The sequence below is a fragment of the Cygnus atratus genome, chromosome 17 (assembly GCF_013377495.2).
Source record: "Cygnus atratus isolate AKBS03 ecotype Queensland, Australia chromosome 17, CAtr_DNAZoo_HiC_assembly, whole genome shotgun sequence".
Lineage (NCBI taxonomy): Eukaryota > Metazoa > Chordata > Aves > Anseriformes > Anatidae > Cygnus > Cygnus atratus.
Genome location: NC_066378.1, coordinates 4,899,758 through 4,916,640, shown reverse-complemented (window position 1 = coordinate 4,916,640; position 16,883 = coordinate 4,899,758). Strand labels below are relative to the sequence as shown.

The 16,883-nt window shown below is 36.6% G+C and overlaps 2 protein-coding genes across 2 annotated transcripts in view; one reads left to right on the top strand and one right to left on the bottom strand.

Annotated features, from left to right (window-relative positions):
• Positions 1-11,735, bottom strand: part of GNAZ (G protein subunit alpha z) — a 40,737-nt gene extending 29,002 nt beyond the window's left edge. The window contains exon 1 of the mRNA XM_035556775.2: positions 10,570-11,735. Coding sequence (XP_035412668.1) covers positions 10,570-11,292 — 723 coding nt within the window. The 5' untranslated portion in view covers positions 11,293-11,735. The remainder of the gene's footprint in view (positions 1-10,569) is intronic.
• RSPH14 (radial spoke head 14 homolog) overlaps positions 1-16,883 on the top strand; it is a 92,050-nt gene that overhangs the window by 39,970 nt on the left and 35,197 nt on the right. The window lies entirely within an intron of this gene.

The following is a 16,883-nucleotide window of genomic DNA, read 5'->3' as shown; positions in this document are numbered from 1 at the left end:
TCAACTAAGCCTATTAATAGCTATAAAAAAAATGAATTTTGATGCTCAAAAATCTATCCCAAGAATCAGGCTTAAGTCTTTGCAATGCACAATAAACATACATATGTATGTCCATGACACATGCATATGCTGTCTCATCCATTATTTGTCATAAGAAAGAAAAGAACAGTCATCTAATGACAAAAATCTGTATAACCCCAAATCCAATCTGTGGTGGGCTGCAATTAAGATCAGGGGAAACATAAACACTTCCCTACTATTTTATTCCTCTTTTTCAAGATCTGAACTCAGAACTTCCAAGTTGGAAGCTTCTCACGTTGTAGCGTCTTAGTAGGCTTTTTTTTTTTTTTTTAAGTGTTTAGTCAAAAAGCTTATTTGTATAAATATGGCATGAAACTATTCTCAATAGCAGTAGACAGAGTTAATGGTTAAGAAACATACAAGAAAGAAAACACACACACAAAAAAAAAATGAAGAGGAGAGAAAAAACAGTCTTATAGTGCTCCACAGAACAACAATGGTCAGTGACTGGTCCATGGACAACGTTGCCCTGACAAGATGGTTCATTTGGCCCACAACTCCTCCACCCCAAGTCATTCTGCTGGTGGCAGCAGTCTGCTGCCATGAGCTCTCTTATTCTCTAGTTGGTCAGCTGTGCAGGCAAGGCACCATGCACAAACAGAATGCCTGTGCTGCAGGTGTCCAGTAAAGCCAGTCACTGCTGGGAACACACAGGGCTTACTACAAATACACAGTGAAGGCCTTCAGCACACCCAGAACTATGATCTCTAAGAAGAAAGGAAGAACACTTACCAGCTGCTGCTACTCCCACCAAATAAAAATAAAAAATAAAAGCATACCTGACATGGCTAGAAAGCATTGTACATGCCGATATACAGTGGAGAATCCTTTAGATAAATATTTTAAACAAGAACACAAATACATATTCCATAGGAGAGAAGTGCTGTAATAAAGACTGAAGATACATATTTTGTAAAAATATGTATAATTCTCTCCTATTACTGGTACTACAATAATAAATTCTCAGAAAAAAAAATAGATATGTTAAGTGGAGTTGATCAAATATCCAGGAATCTGTATCTTGACAAAGTTTGTCCTATTATTAAATTTAGTATTCTTATAAACTCTTACTTGACTATATTCCCCTAAAAACAAAGATTACTTAATACTAAGATCTCTTCCTTTTTTTTTTTTTAAATAAACCATATTTCTGTTACTTTTCTCACCACAAAATGAAAAGCTAGAAATATATTTAATACTTTTAAGAAATAACGACATGAAATTCCAAGAGTCTATGCACCGAAGCCATGGCAGATAGCTGACACTCATGGTTCCACATTAAGAAGACCCAAAAGAACTATGAAGACTGGAGAAGTGGATACAGAAAAACAAACCATTCCTTATGCAAGGCACATCACCTGGGATGATAGTCATACCCAAGATAAGTTTATCCAAGGATCTAGTCCCCCAGCATGAGAACAAATGAAATTTCCTATTAAAGGATAGTGTAGCAGAATAAATATCAGAACTACTACTGAAAATATCAGTAGCAGGTCAGACTAAACAGCAGCTTTTTTATATCATTTAGAAATATATTAAATAGTGTAAGTTGCTGAGCATCTACTGCTCCTCTGCTGCCTCCTTCATTTGAAGGAGTTGTCCATCAAATCCTGCTCCTTCTATCTCTAATTAGTTGTTCACTCACGACAAACCTTCCTTTCTGTGGAAGCCTAGTTTCTCTTGGAAAGGCTTTGTCAAAATCCTTTTCGCAAAGTAAAATAATTTCATAATCTGGATTCACTTCCCTGTATGCTTCTTGATCCACTCCCTCATCTCCATCCCCCCAAAGAAACCAAACCCCAAAAAACGAAACAAAGAAATGACCACACAATCATCAACTCTAGAAGGCATGATTTCACTTTGTAGGAACCATGTTGATTTATTCCCACTATGTTTTTGTTTTTTTTTTTTTCCTCATGCGCTTGTGTATCCTAGTCAACATTACCAGTTTCTCCCAGCTTTTGTCCTCTGCAGGCAGACTACCAACAAAAGCTATTCATGAAAGCTATTTTAAGCGCAGTTACAAGGAATGCAATGTTAGTAGTAATACCTTCAAGATGATTAAGTATTTGCTACACACCTTGTAATGCTTTTCAAAGAACAGGCACTTAGTATTTATAGATTTCATACATGATTTTGTCTTCTCTATAATTTAACTTCCTTGTTACTAATCCTATCAAACCTTGTAGGGCTTTTAGTATTCAAGACCACTTCTTATTTTCTTGTCAGACAATTTTCTTAGCTAAAGCTCGTCAACTGTTTTGCAAGTTCTTCTGTTACCAGCTTCCGAAGTAGATAGTTTTAGTAAGTGAATGCCACAGGGCAGACGTACCCCTTTGGTGGCAAGAACAGTGAGTACTGTAGCAATTTGGGAGTAAAATTTCAGATCAACCTTTTCCCCTGTCCCCCTTACTCCCTAAAGAATGAGCAGCTCCACTAAAAAACAGCAACAAGAAGAGTTCTCTACCACACTCCATTTCAGGAAGCAGTGCCTTCCTACACTCACAGGTCCAGGAGCTACATCTAATGTCTCTGTTCTCCTTTTAAGTTACGGAGCCTTTCAAATTTGCACATTGACAATAATGCATGTAAGCTAATTCACGTTAGTTATATATTTTCTAACCAGATAAGGCCAGCTGTCTACCAAGTCATCGAGGATTTCAGACACCCTGTTAAATATGTATTGGAAATACATACTGGAGAAGTGTTCTAACATCCTGGAGGGTTTTTGGATTGGCATCCCAACAGCATAGAAAGCTCAGGCGTATGCAAAGTTACACTTCTACTAGTAGAAAAAAAAGATGATAGAAGAATATATTTACCTAAAATGAGATTTTCTAATAATAGAACAAAATTCAACCACACCACCACACCAAAACTCATTGCAAAGTTGCACAAACAGTAAGAATCCTCCTTGTTTGTTCCAATCTCTGCTAGTTTTTAAGGCTAATTGGACTCCACTATTCCCTCCAGGCCTAGCATACCACAGAGAGTTCTTACAGTTTTTAATCTATTTTTTGTTCAGCACAGTTACCAAAATAACCCAAAGTTGCTGCTTTTCCAGATCAAGATGGATTTTTTCTTTTTCTCTTAAAGTACTTAGTCCCTGCATTTATTAAGTAGACATTATGTAGTATTATGAAAATATACAAATGCTTCTCTGCCCACTTGAAAACTACTGCACATATGTTCTGAAAGGCTTGGTCATGATTGGTACGTATGTCCCACAGTCCTTAATAGTTGTTGAATTTCTTACTGTTCAAGAGGTTCTGCAAGGACAATTAAAGAATATTTTATTAAAAATCACTTACTAAAAAGCAAAATCTTGAGAGTTTCATGTAAAGATGGCTATTTGCTATAGGAGAAACCTTTATTGCTCTGGTATATTCTCTAACTCCTATATTTGCCTTATGACATATGCTCTAACTTCACTTATTTTCTGTGAGAATGTGTTTTGGAAGATCTTAACTTTCCAACCCCGTTCAGTTGAGCAAGGCTGAGAAATTCAGTTCCTTTCCTTCACAAGTTAATTTCTTATTGACAAGATGCTATCCAGATCATACAATCACTTTCTCTAGCTGTGAAACAGAAAGAGGTGCTTTCTGTTCATGCTGACTAAACTAACCAGACAGTGGCAATGGCTTTGCTACTGACTCATTACAATTCTGCAAGTGCTTGACAGGTGTCTCTTTGTTCAAACAAACTACTCTAGTGGCTAGTATAACTCATTAGAAAAAAATTACCTGCACACTAGATTGATAGAAATTACTGAAATTAGTGTTTTGTTGGGTTGTTTGGTGTGTTGTTTTGTTTTTTTGGTTGCCTTTTTTTTTTTTTCCTTTTTCTTTTATAGTTTGGGGGGTGGTAATGTTACAGAACAATGTATTTTTTACTTAAGTTCTCTTTATTTACCTGACAGTATCCATATCCCTCCACCTCCACCATTCTGAGCTTGAAGCTCATAGAATATTCAGTAGTATTCTGTCCTGTGTGTTCTGTTCTGTAGGTAGATAACCACATCAGAAGCATATGATTTTCAGTTACATTATTCAGCATAATTCATCTTCAGACTTGCAATAATATATAGTAAAAAGCATTGCAACTTATATCTTCAGTGATCATTCTTTTACATACTTTCAATAATTCACAGATATTTACATATTTTACAATATACATGCTTGATAGAAGCCTTCAAGCTGGAGTCTTGAATATCTCTATGTAAACTTAAACTTTTATAAGGAAAAATATATATTGCTTTCAAACGGAAAAAAAGGCAAGGCTACAATTCCATTTGCAATGCTGAAAGATTACACATATGAATGCTGAAGTTATCTAGGCTTTGCTCCCACGCAAAATTCTCTGTGAAACATCTTGAAATGGAAATACTTTGCAAAAGCGAGAACACCTGAGCAGTTTAAGTCAATCTTTTTTTTCAGGTTCCCAAGAGACTTAGTTTGTCAGAAGGATGTTTCACTTAAATCAACGTTGGCCAATATGGATTTTTACCACTGATAAAGAGTGCTGTTAACATATATATGGTCTTTATTACAATTCCCTCTCAGTGTATTCGAAGTTCAAACAATTGGCCTATGACAGAAGACCTTCCAAGCAAATTACCAGTAGATACTTGAAAGGTTTAATTATGATCCCAGAGATTTGGTTTGCATAAGGCCTGCTGCAGTCTGAACTATTTGCTGCAGTATTTTGTCATCTTTCATCTGCATCCGTCTTCCTTTGAAGATGCTATACTAAAAACATAACCTCAAAAAGGCTAAAGTTTAATTTTTTCCGCTTGCAATGGCTGTAAGAAAGGAAATAAAAATTAACTAAACCCTAAGCTTCTTGCAAAAATTTTTAACATTCACATTTGTAAAGTTACTGAACTACTGCCAGTTTTAGAAAAAGGAGACGTGCATCGTGTGAATTTTGTAGAACTACTGATCTCAGGAATTAAGTCATACATTCGTATTTAACTTATTCCATTATTTACTGTATTACTGTATTCTTGAACAATCTTTATTATCTAGAATGCTGTTGCAGCTATACACTGTACAAGGAAGTTGAAAAGTATCCATCATATGTAGTAGATATGAAACAAATCTGAATGCACACAAATGGAGACTTTCAAAGAAACTGCAAAACTACTTTTTATGATGAGAAGCATGTGTAGTGTAACATCAGAGAGTAAAGATTATTTAACATTCTCTAGCATCACATTAACTTAAAGAGAAAAGTTTGAGTAAAGATGAGACACATATTAACAGGAAACTCCTCCTAAGTACAGGATTCAAAGGGTAAAAGCAAAATATGATCCCTGGAAAAGTCTAACAGATGGTGGATGCTAACATTATCAAAGGCCAGAGATGACCTCTTACTATAGAATAAAAAATGGAATAGGTCAAGCAGCTGTTATGGACCTTGGAAGTTAAGACAGGTAACATGTCTGATATAATAGAGAAGGAATTAGTGTGGGGATATAAAAAGCCCTTAAGGCAACCTTCTCAGAGTGCTGGTCAGGAATAATAACTTTGTTATAAAAAAAAAAAATTTTGCAATCATGTCAAAAAGAGGCAGCACCTGTACCTGGTTGAGTCATATTAGGTATGTGCACAGAAAGATAAAACTACGCTTGCTACATGTTAGGCAGAAAAGCACGTGTAAATTGTGGGACTGAAAATGGACTCAAATCAGATTTGCAGATAACCCTAGATAAACTGGAAAATACCGTTACTCTGATGAAAAAAACGAAGGGTTCTGTTTTCCACTCATTTTTTGTCCTCACCCCCTCAATTTTTAACATATTTCATAGTCATTATTTTAACACATCTTCAAAGACAAGGCTTGTTTATAGGTTTTATCCAATTATGTCTCTTCACCATAGTCAGTACACTAGGAAGCATTTTAGGAACTCAGCTACCTTATTATTTGTAGGACTTGTAGATTATTTTCACGAGTCTCCATATTGCAGTTCAAGTGATCTATCAGCATAGGTTCTCGTATAGTTTAGCTATCAGAGCTGTTTAACACTATTGTGTATTCAGCACACCTGGAACATGCAGTGCTCTCTCGACAGACAAGAGAAGTTACGGTTGTGCTTGGATTAAAAAAAAAGTAGATGGGCCAAACGTAGCTTTTTTTTTTTTTTTTTTTAAATGAGTACACAGTCAAGTTCATCCTGAAATGCTGTTAGTATCCCTCCTCCTCTTTGCCACTTAAGTGGGAGTTTCAGGAAGACAACTGTTCTCACATTTTTCATCTGTGCTCTTATTTCTCCACAGGTCAAAAATGTCTGCAGATTTTTATTTTTATATCAGCAAATACTTGGACAGCAGTTACATACACATGAGAGCTGAGACAAAATTCTGAATTTCATAGTTGATTACTTCTGTAAGTAGCAGCAACAAAAAACATCAGATTGTTGAAAAAGATTAAAACAATCATAGATTAGCTCTCCAGGCTTTCAGAAAATATTGATTTTTCTCCCCGTGGTTTACTTCTTTTTGATTTTTAAATCTGAAATGCAAGGCAGGAGGAGTCTGAAGAATTTCAAAAAGCCAACTTAGCCCTAGTCAGTGTCTAGATTTAAATAAGAGATGTTTTTCTCAGTCCCTCTGAAAATGAGTAGTAAGAATTAGGGGCAATGTTTCTCATGTCAAGAGGAGAGGTTACCAAACAAAAAAAAAAAAAAATCAGATACAGTGATCTGTTACAATAGGAAGGCAGTGTCAGTACCAAGACAAGGACACACAGACAATGAAGTGCGTGTCTGCATGTAGGACAGCAAATGGTGAATCAGTTAGTACAGTACAGAGAAAGAGATGGAAGTGCAGTGGATTAACTGTAAAAAAATCAGTACAAAAGAAAAGAATTGGGAAATACTAAGTATGGGATCAGCTATACCAACAACAGCAAATAAAAAGAAGCTAATTCAAGCAAAGCTGACAAGGAATTTGCAGAAATTCTTCACACACACACACCAAAAATTTGCAAAAATCACTTAGGGGATAAAATATTCTTTGAATAGCCTAAGACACGTGGACACGATGGAAGTACAACAGAAATCTAGACAAACCTGAGAATGCCACTAAAAATTATTTAATCTTTTTCCCCTATTTCTCCCTAAAGCAATTTTCTTTGATCTGATATTTCTCATTGCCTCTTATTTCAGTCGTATGATATATACATGGAGTTGAAGATGACTGACTCCCCTAATCTATTAAATATTATTTCAGATCTAGCTTTAAAATAAAAACTTAGCAGGATTCCAATTCCTTTTTACATCAAAGTCCTATGCAATCAAGGCTCTTACCAGCAGTCAGTACAAACTGAATCATAAGAAAAGCTCAAAAAGAGTACCAGAAATGACTCTGTATCTGAATTTCAGATTCAGACACTGGACTTACTCATCTCTCCGGATTCAGTGCATTTACTGCTAACATAACCCAGTGGAAATCTGGGATATGATATTTCATTTGCAAGTCAAATTCTATGATTAAAACATAATAAGATTAATTTATTTTCTAGCCACTAGCTTGGGATGTCTGTAGACCTTGCTGAAATGCAAATACCAACACATCTATATACTTCATTCAGGTTTTATGCCTTTTGATTAGCCACATAACACTCTAAGTTAATTGTTTTTCCATATCTGATTGCCTTCATTAGTTTAACTGCAGATCTGCCCTGTCACACTCATTAGGAATTGTTCCTTCCTACATTCCTTCCAGAGCACTATCAAAAGACACTGTTGATCTCAGTGTAGTAGTCAAAACGTTACTGTGATTAACAAACTTAGGGATGAAGAGGAAGAAGGGCTTATCTGTATTTAAATTCAATTTCCCTTTAATAGTGGTTGAGCCTATGGGTAAAGAATAAGGTGTTTTATAAAGGAGAACTTCTTAGTCTTCAATTTGAGAATTCCAGAAAATTCAGTCTAGCACATTTTCCCCCAGTCTAAGTGCTTTTCAGACCTGCTATTCATGGATACCAACAAATCGCAGCATTGGTCAGCAGAATGTGAACTTGAGAGTGCCTGCAGTGCTCTCTGCAAAAGCAAAAGTTACTACACCGTACAAATCCAAACGGATCCCAGCATCGCAACGTCCCAGGCATGCTCCCCAAGGCAGGCAGTTAGACACAATCTATTGTGTAAGCAGTGACCAAAACCAAGACTGTTAAAGATAAGAGAGTAGTATTACGCCTCCACACAACTGAAACTACATTGTCTATTTATTTTCAAAGCATTCTTTTTTATTTCCCCTTTAATTTTCATAGGCATTTCAGTAGCAGACCTCAGAACAGAAGCATTTGAAGTTACTCATATCACACGGACGTTATATTTCTCCCTCAGAAAAGGAGTTACATTGTAGTACTAACAGATTTTGTTCTTTCCCTGCAGACTGGAAGATGAGTGTTACATAATCCTGCACGATGTTTAATTTAATGACTGTACGTTTTTTCTTAACATGTAGAAATGTGAAGTTGCTGGAATGTTCAGATACTTGCAGTGGAATGCTCAAAATGGAACATATAAAGCAGACCATTTTACCTAGGGTAAGCTAAATTGAGCATCCAAATGCCAGATTAGGTCCTCAGTAAATATCCTACCTTCAGATTTAGAAGCATTATTTACCATTTTTTCTGGAAAGGAAATATGAAATCATAAAGAGTTACTTATATCCTATGCCAAATAGTATTTAGAACTAGCATCTGCTGCTAAGTCTAGAATACATTTAATCATGAATAGAAGAGTTTCACATTAGTGCAGTTTTCCCCTTCTCAACTGTTATTCATCAAGTGGATTGTTGTGCACGTTTCTGTTCTGGAGACGTACGATGGCTTAATGTGTTTGCAAACAATTGGACTTTGCCTGCAATTCTAAATCACGAGTTTGGGAAATTGAGGAAAAAAAGTACAGAGCATCTTTAGGTGTTTCTACAATAGCTTATTTTCTTACCAAGAAGAGAAGGTCAGCTGTTATCTTAAATCTGAAACTGCCCATTTTTCTTCCACAGCATAACTTTTATTCACTAAAATGTTTCTGTTTCCTTTTCTAAGTCTATTCATAGCTACAAACGTTTTCTCTGGTAAGATAGAATGTTACCTAGTAGCTCATAACGAGCATTCCATTTGGAATAAATTGGAAGCAAAATTCAGCTTAGGCAAACAATCTTGACAATAACATTTTTTTTCCTTGAAGAATCATAGAAAGTGCATGCAAAAGGGATTCAACCATATAAGGCAAGCTTGTAAAACAAAAGGATTATTTCTGGAAACTATTCTGTAGTCTTGGTTCAAACCTAAGTATAATTGCTTCTCAAACTTATCACTTAGCTCCTTTTAAATAAGAAAAAAAATTTTTGTAAAAAACTATATTAGCAACCAGAAACTGGCAACCTAAAACCTTGACAACGGAGTTAGAAGTACAAATGGATTGAAATAATTTCACATCACTGTATGAATAATTATAATAGATTGTATAAAACGATACTTGAACAACCAATTCCCTACATGCATGGGATGTAAAGGGAATAGTTTTATGTATTATCTTCAGTGATCTTCTCATCTTTTGCTGGTTTGAGGGGGAAAGGAATTGGTTTGTAGAACTCAGATCTTAAACAGACAAGACTTCACAGAAGAGTAAAAAATAAGCAAGCAACTTTTTAAGTTAACTTTTTGATTTTACAGTACAGACTTTAATTCTTCCTAAGGGTGGCTATTTTCAAACGCAAATAGAACATGTTTAGGAACCACGAGATGGTAAAAATCATTCCATCTTCCTAGCTGACAAACTCCCATCTCTTAAGCACGTTTTACAAGGCTGTCAAAAGAAAGTTTAAATAAAACCCTATAAAGTTCAACTCAAGCAAACTAAATGTGATAGCAAATACGTAGCTGCGTACATGTAAGTGTGCTTAAATACTTCCATAGTTACTGTATTTGCATGCTGTGCAAACCAGAGACTAACAATAGCATTAAAGGGGAATTAAACAGAAGTAGTTATTCATTGGACAAGGCAAATCAGCCATATAAACAAAAGCAAAGAACATTTTATATTTAAGGTTCCATTCTAATTAAAAGCTGTATTTGATTTTTTTTTAAAAAACACTAATTTCATGTTATCCCAAATCCTGATAAAAAAATCCTAGAGACAAAAAAGAAGAAACAGCTTTCACTATTTTAGATTCAAAGTTTCCTAGGACTCACAAAACAATGCCCAAATTAATCATCCTGTACACAAGGATATACACTGTTATAAGTATTATTTGAAATAATGCTTAACCAGATAAACTTGAACATTTAGCAAAAAGCACAAACCAAAAATTTCTGCTGTCATTTGAGGAGCACCTCAATAATAACATTAAACAATTACATTTTTAAAGCCTATCCAGTGGGGATAACTCTCTCAACAAAGAGAAGAGTCTGAACACTGGGGAGCGGGAATGGAAAAGGAATATCAAGGGAGTAAGGAGCAGAAGATGCACTTACTGTTTGGTTATCTTCATACAGCTTCAAGTCATATCCACTCAGCTCCACACAGAAAATTATTGCTGTAACCCCCTCAAAACAGTGGATCCATTTTTTGCGTTCAGATCTCTGTCCACCCACATCCACCATTTTGAAAGTCAGCTCTTTGAAGGTGAACTTATTTTCTACAATTCCTGTGGTCATGTCCCGAGAACGCAGAATGTCTTCCACTGTAGGGATGTAGTCCAGTGCTGCGATCCTTTCTAGGTCATTTAAGTAGTATGCAGCATTATCCTCTAGGTGGTACTCGTTGGAGCGACAGAAGCACTCCTGCACACCAGGGTCTGCCCAGAGCCGTTTCATGACTCCCAGAAGCTCGGGGGTAATCTCGCCTTTGCTCTCAGCTGGGCCCGTCAGGGCAAAGAGCTGCACAGCATCATATGCTCTGTCAGGATTGTGAAATTCTATCTTAAGGGTGGCTAGAGCCCGAATGATGCGTGTGAGGGAGTCAATTGCATTATAGATAATCAGAGGTTTGTATTCCTTGCAAGCCTCCAAGTTAAAGCCACCACTGTGAATGATTTTCATCTGCTTTACAATAGTACTCTTCCCAGAATTGCTGGTACCCAGGAGAAGGAGCTTAATCTCTCTTCGTTGTCGCTGACTTTCAGAGCGCAGGTGGCGGTCAATCCTCCGAGACCGCCGCGCTGCCTCTTTCTCCTCAGAGCTTTGCCTACATCCCATGGTATAGCAGGCTGTTACAGAAGGGAAGGGCCGGAGATTGTCTCAGTTTATTCACGTCTCCAAGAAAGATCTGTGGCGTCTTCCAGCTCTCGTGCCAGGTACACCTTGTACGGAAAAAATCCAATACCTACTGGTCCAAGAGGCCTGTACCACCTAATTCAGTTCCAGCAGGGATGCAAACACGTGTAGATAAGCAACCACAGAAATAGTCTCTTCAGTAGATCTCATGGCACTCCCCTTTCCAGTGCATAAACAGTGGCACATTCCTGTTACTGAAGGGACACTTCCCTTTGCCACAGTTTGGCTTGGTCCATCCAATATTCTTCTCTGTTCTGCATAATTATTTTTCTGCCTTCTGTCCAAAGGTAAGGAGCCGCACTTTCACCTTCTCTGCTCTAGCCCTCGTCTTCTAATTGTATTTTCTGGTTGCTGTGGTGATGCTGCTAGATAGCGCTGACGCTCTTTTCAGTGGTGCTGTACTTGTTTTGTTTCTCTTCCCCCACTTCTTCAGCTGATCCAGTTCAGCTCAATAAATCTATGCTTTCCACCTGCCAAACAATGAGAAAAAATGAATGAAGCGAGCAACTTTGCTTCCTTGCTACTGTTTCCCAAACAGAAACTACAGATAGAAAAATACGTAAAGAAAAGCAAAAATTCAAAACCCCAGCAAAAATGTAGTGACAGCTGAAACTTGCAGACCTAAGAAAATGTGGTTTCTTAACAATAGTAAATCAAATCTTGTTTTCAAGCCTTCTGCGTTTTATTATCTAAACCTACATGAAAACAAACAGTGCTGTGTCCCAATTTCTCCCTCAGCAAGAGTTTATGGCAGTGCTTTTCCTGCACAGTCCTGTTCTGACTGGTTTTCCTGAAGTAGAAAAATGAAACAGTCACAACTGCTTTTCCCAGTCTATTTATATCAATATCTTGTACTCAGATGTCCTCCTGAGTTTTCTTTCATCTTTACTGTTTTGTTTGCACTGAACATTTGAGCAACTAAATTAGGAAGCAAAAGGAGGTGATTTAGTTTGCTTCATGATTTTGTCAGAGTTACTGATCTTTGCAGAATTCCACAACATATCTTCCTTCCCCTTGGAGACTGGTACAGTTAAATATACTGCCTCCACCTTACATAATCAATCAAGTGATATACTACTTTAACAAACTTTGTAAACTTCTTTCCGTAGCAATAGTGTTATTAGGCCTCTTCTCCTCCATTTTTACTACACAAGCTCTGAGAGGTAGTGAAAGTGAACAATGACCAGAAGGCAAAAGTTTCATACAAAAAGCACAGGAAATGCCATCCAAAGCAAGAGGTGAAAGCTTTGCAGTGACTGTTAGAGCAATTATTCTTTCCCAAATTAGGGTTTAAGCCTACTAGTTGGAGCTCTGCAGAAGGGAACAGCAGGAAGCAGTTACCTCTCACAGAGGAAAAACACATTGCTAACAGCTGATTGGTGACAACTTGCCTCTTTTCTAGGAAGGGCTTGCTGCTCCCACTGAGCTCTGAACATGCTGGGCACCAGAAGTCATAGCTTCCAGCTCTTCATCATATGCTGACCCCTGCCCACTTTGGCACCTATCCTGCTGTCTGCTTACTTGCGTGTGGAGGGTCTTCAGTGGGTTTTGTTGTTGTTTTTTTCCCCAAACTAGACTACATGCCATTGACATACCCTCAGAGTAGGTTTTGACCCTTTTCTTAAGTCTACTAAAGGAATATAATTTCCATTACATTTTAATAAGACTGTCTCTCAAATTCCATTTTAAATGTTGCCCTAGAAATTCTTCAGAAATTTTTCCTACATTCACTTACTAGCATTTCAATGTAAATGGGACAAAGCATCAAAATCCATACTGAAAAGGATGATTCCACACAGCAGGAAAGGGAGAAAATGATCCAGGCCAGATGTTTAATAGCTAGCTTTCACGAGGAAAAAAAAAAAAAAAAAAAAAAAAACTAACACTACTTGCAGCTTCACATACTTTGCTTTTACTTTCTTAAGCATAACGACAGAATTTTTAGTGGGCAAAAGATATTTCAGCACTCAAAAATAATCATGTGTACTTAAGTATTTGCAGCGGAGCACTGGATTTAACAATATGTGTTTTTCCTTTTCTGACATCAGTTACATTGTGGGATAAGAATCACTTTTATAGATATACCTTCTGTCTGCCAGCCTGATGCATCTCATTCTTAATTGGCCACACTGCCATAGTTAGAAAAAAAAAAAAAAAAAAAAAAACAGTTTTATAGCACATGCTTTCTAGGATACTGTTTTACTATTGAGAATTCCAATTCTGCATTTATCTTGCCAAAAATCAGCCATGGATTTCAGCAAGATCTTGCTTTACCCTTCCCTGAAGTGCCACCATAGTAGAGGAGTTACGCCAAATAATAGTTTAAGCTAGATTTAAATGATATTAATCAAGATACAGCACAACAGAAGAGCTTCTGCAGGGCAAGAGGGGAGGGGGGCTTCACAGAAATAGATAAGGACAATTACATCAGCTACAGTCTGAAGAAGGGTTGTATGGTTAAAATAGAGAATAAAGCTCAGCTGTTTTAGTTTCCTAGCATCTTACATTTTCATGAAAAACATCTTTCTTTGAACATTTATAGAGGGAGAGGGGTGGGAGAGTGGAGGTAGTCAATTATATATCTAGAATTTCACTCCTCGGGTAGTAGGAACAAGCGTAATGATCTCAGGCTGTCCCATTTAACAAAAGGTATTACTCTTCATCTGCCATTTATGCATTAAATCATTGTCACAGTGGGCTATCCTAACCTTAGTTTCTGTCTTTTGCATAGCTTTCTCCCTAAAGCTTTTTGAACTTACTGATCTCTTCTAGTTTATGATGGGCTGGCAGGTGGGAATTAGAGTCTACACATCTGTTTTCAGATCTAAGTCCTCACAGTTATGCATTCCTGGGGTCTACAGTTCTGTAACAGCATCTTGGCACCAGGCAGGTTCTCCCAGCACAATGCATCCCTCTTCAGCAGTTTTCAGTACATATATAACGTGAAGCATGTGTGTACAAAAGGACAAGCAAAACAATCATTGTTAATTCCTTAGCATCAGAGAGAAAGGTGTAAAGACTAGGCAGCTTCAATGGATGAGTTTTATGGATTTGGTCCTAAAGATTCTTGGGACATTAGCCTGGGACAGTTGAGCTTGCTATCACTCACTCTTAAATACTTTCACTGATTCTATATTTATCTTTAAATCCCTTCCTAACTCTAACCCTGCTTAAGGCAGGTATATAGTTGAACCAGTGTAGACCTGGATGAAACTCATGACTACCAGGATGAGTCAGCACAGGTCAGAATTGGTACCATTGTACTGAGAAGAGCATTATATTGTTGAAAAAGATTAATGGAACTCTGAGTACAAAAAAAAAAAAAACACGAACACAAGAAAATCTTCTTCCTTGCTGCCTTCCTACCATGTTTCTTTTAATTTCCATGCTCTAACACCTGCCTGCAAATCCATCCCAAATCCACGTGCATGAAATCAGTTATGCTACAACAAGCCTTTTACAGCAGCCATCTCCAAAAATGAACCGTGACAATCTTACTCTCAGTTGTTCTAAACTAGCTATCCAATCCATACATAAGGTTACCTCCACATGACAGCTCAGAGTGCTTATATATGGACCACAGTGCATGGGCAGGCTTGTAATTTAAGGATTTTGAGTACCTTCAATTTAAAGAGGTTTAAGTCTTTTGCTCTAAATGCATTATTACCTGGTCTAAAATGCTAGAAGTCTTAATATCAGCTATGGTTATTTAACTAGTTATAAAATTTACTTCCCTTCGCACTTCAGAATGAAATTAAAATATGAAGAACAGATTAATAAGTAGAAAATTAAAATAATAGCATGCATATTAGTAGAATGGTTATTAGTACAACTTTATTCAACTGCATGAAAGAAACTGAAAAGAATACACACACACACAAAATGAGGAGCTATACTTTCTTCACATAACTGTCTTTTTCCAACGGTCAGGGGAGATGAAAACAGTTGAGGATGCTGTTTCTTGAGTAACTTTCCAGCCACACAGAAAGAATGAAATGACTGTATTAAAATAGGAATTTGGCCCGATATTTAATTATATTAGAAATAGAGCTGGATATTTATGAAGTAGTTTAACATTATACCCTCAGAGGCCTTATTTTCATGTCATTAATAAGACCATTGGTCCAACCTTTTGTTACATTTCCTACATCTCAATGATCAAAGTTGAAAAATTTTGCAAGAAACACATGCAACTCTTCTTCCACTACATTGATATTTTATCTGGGAAAGAGAGAGACTTGCCAGAGATAAGAAGCAAGTAAACACACATCCTAAAACACATAAATAATTATCATAAAACTTGACATTTTATGCCCATATAAGGTGAATAGATCTTTTTAAGAATTTGTTATTTGCTTCAAGAATTGCCCGTGACAAACTGTTTCGTAGAAAGTCACTTTCAAGAAAAAAAAGTTTTTTTTTTTTTTTTTTTTTAAAAAGACTGCTCATACATTCTATGTATTAGTCCCTAACACACATTTCTACAGCATATTCAGATGTGTTGTTCATATCTGCATGGTGTTACATATCACTTATTTTATTTGGCATTAATAAATAAGCAATAACAGGAAAAGATAGAGTGGCACCTCCTTATTGTAGGGACGACCTGGAGTATGTAAACATTGTGTAAAAGTTTCACAGTACTGAGTTTCCATTTTCTTTACTTCTAGTCTCTCCTATCACATATATTCCTATGATTTTTGTCACTATTTCAAGTAGGAATACAATGAGGTGATTATTAAGAAATAGTATCACTGCTCCGGTTTTACAAGGCGATAATACAGTTAACTACAATAAGAATATTAAGCTTTCCCACAGGCACTGAACAGCGTCTTCCACATTCATAGTTGCTACTTCATAAAGTTTTTCTTTTTTTAAAAAATAAACTATTGTGTAAACCACATTTACTGTCCTGGCTACATGCAGATGAACTTTCTTTTTTGCTATTTCTTGGAATACGCTTGTAATACAGGAAAATAAGTAGCCTAGATTTTGTTGTTTTAAATCATATTTCATATTAAAAATGCAAGTGTTTAATGGCTGCAAGTTCCTAATTAGATAAAAGCCTTTTCAGTTACTTTAATGGAAAGCGATATTGTCTCCTTTCACAATGCACACGTCTGTCTAAATTTGGTTTAAAAGCCTTTAATCTTTGAATGACCACATTGTGCTGTATATGAGCATCTAAACCAACATGTTTTGTCAGTGGAAGGCATATATATTTGTTCAATCTGATGATATATGTGGGCTACCTTGTCATAGCTTAATGGGTATCTCTTCCCACAAGAGAAAATTAACATGCCCCAGACTAACAGGGATCTATTTCAGTTAGTAAAGTTCATTTTTGGAGTGGGAACACTACTCAAACAGAATTCTGCACTGGTCAATTATATAAAGCTATTGAAGCCCATTTAACCTAGCAGACTAGCATGCACTTCTGTCCATACTTTCACAGACAATAAAGCAGGCATTATTGTTGCTTTCATACCTAATGTTCCTCTTTCTCCCCATCC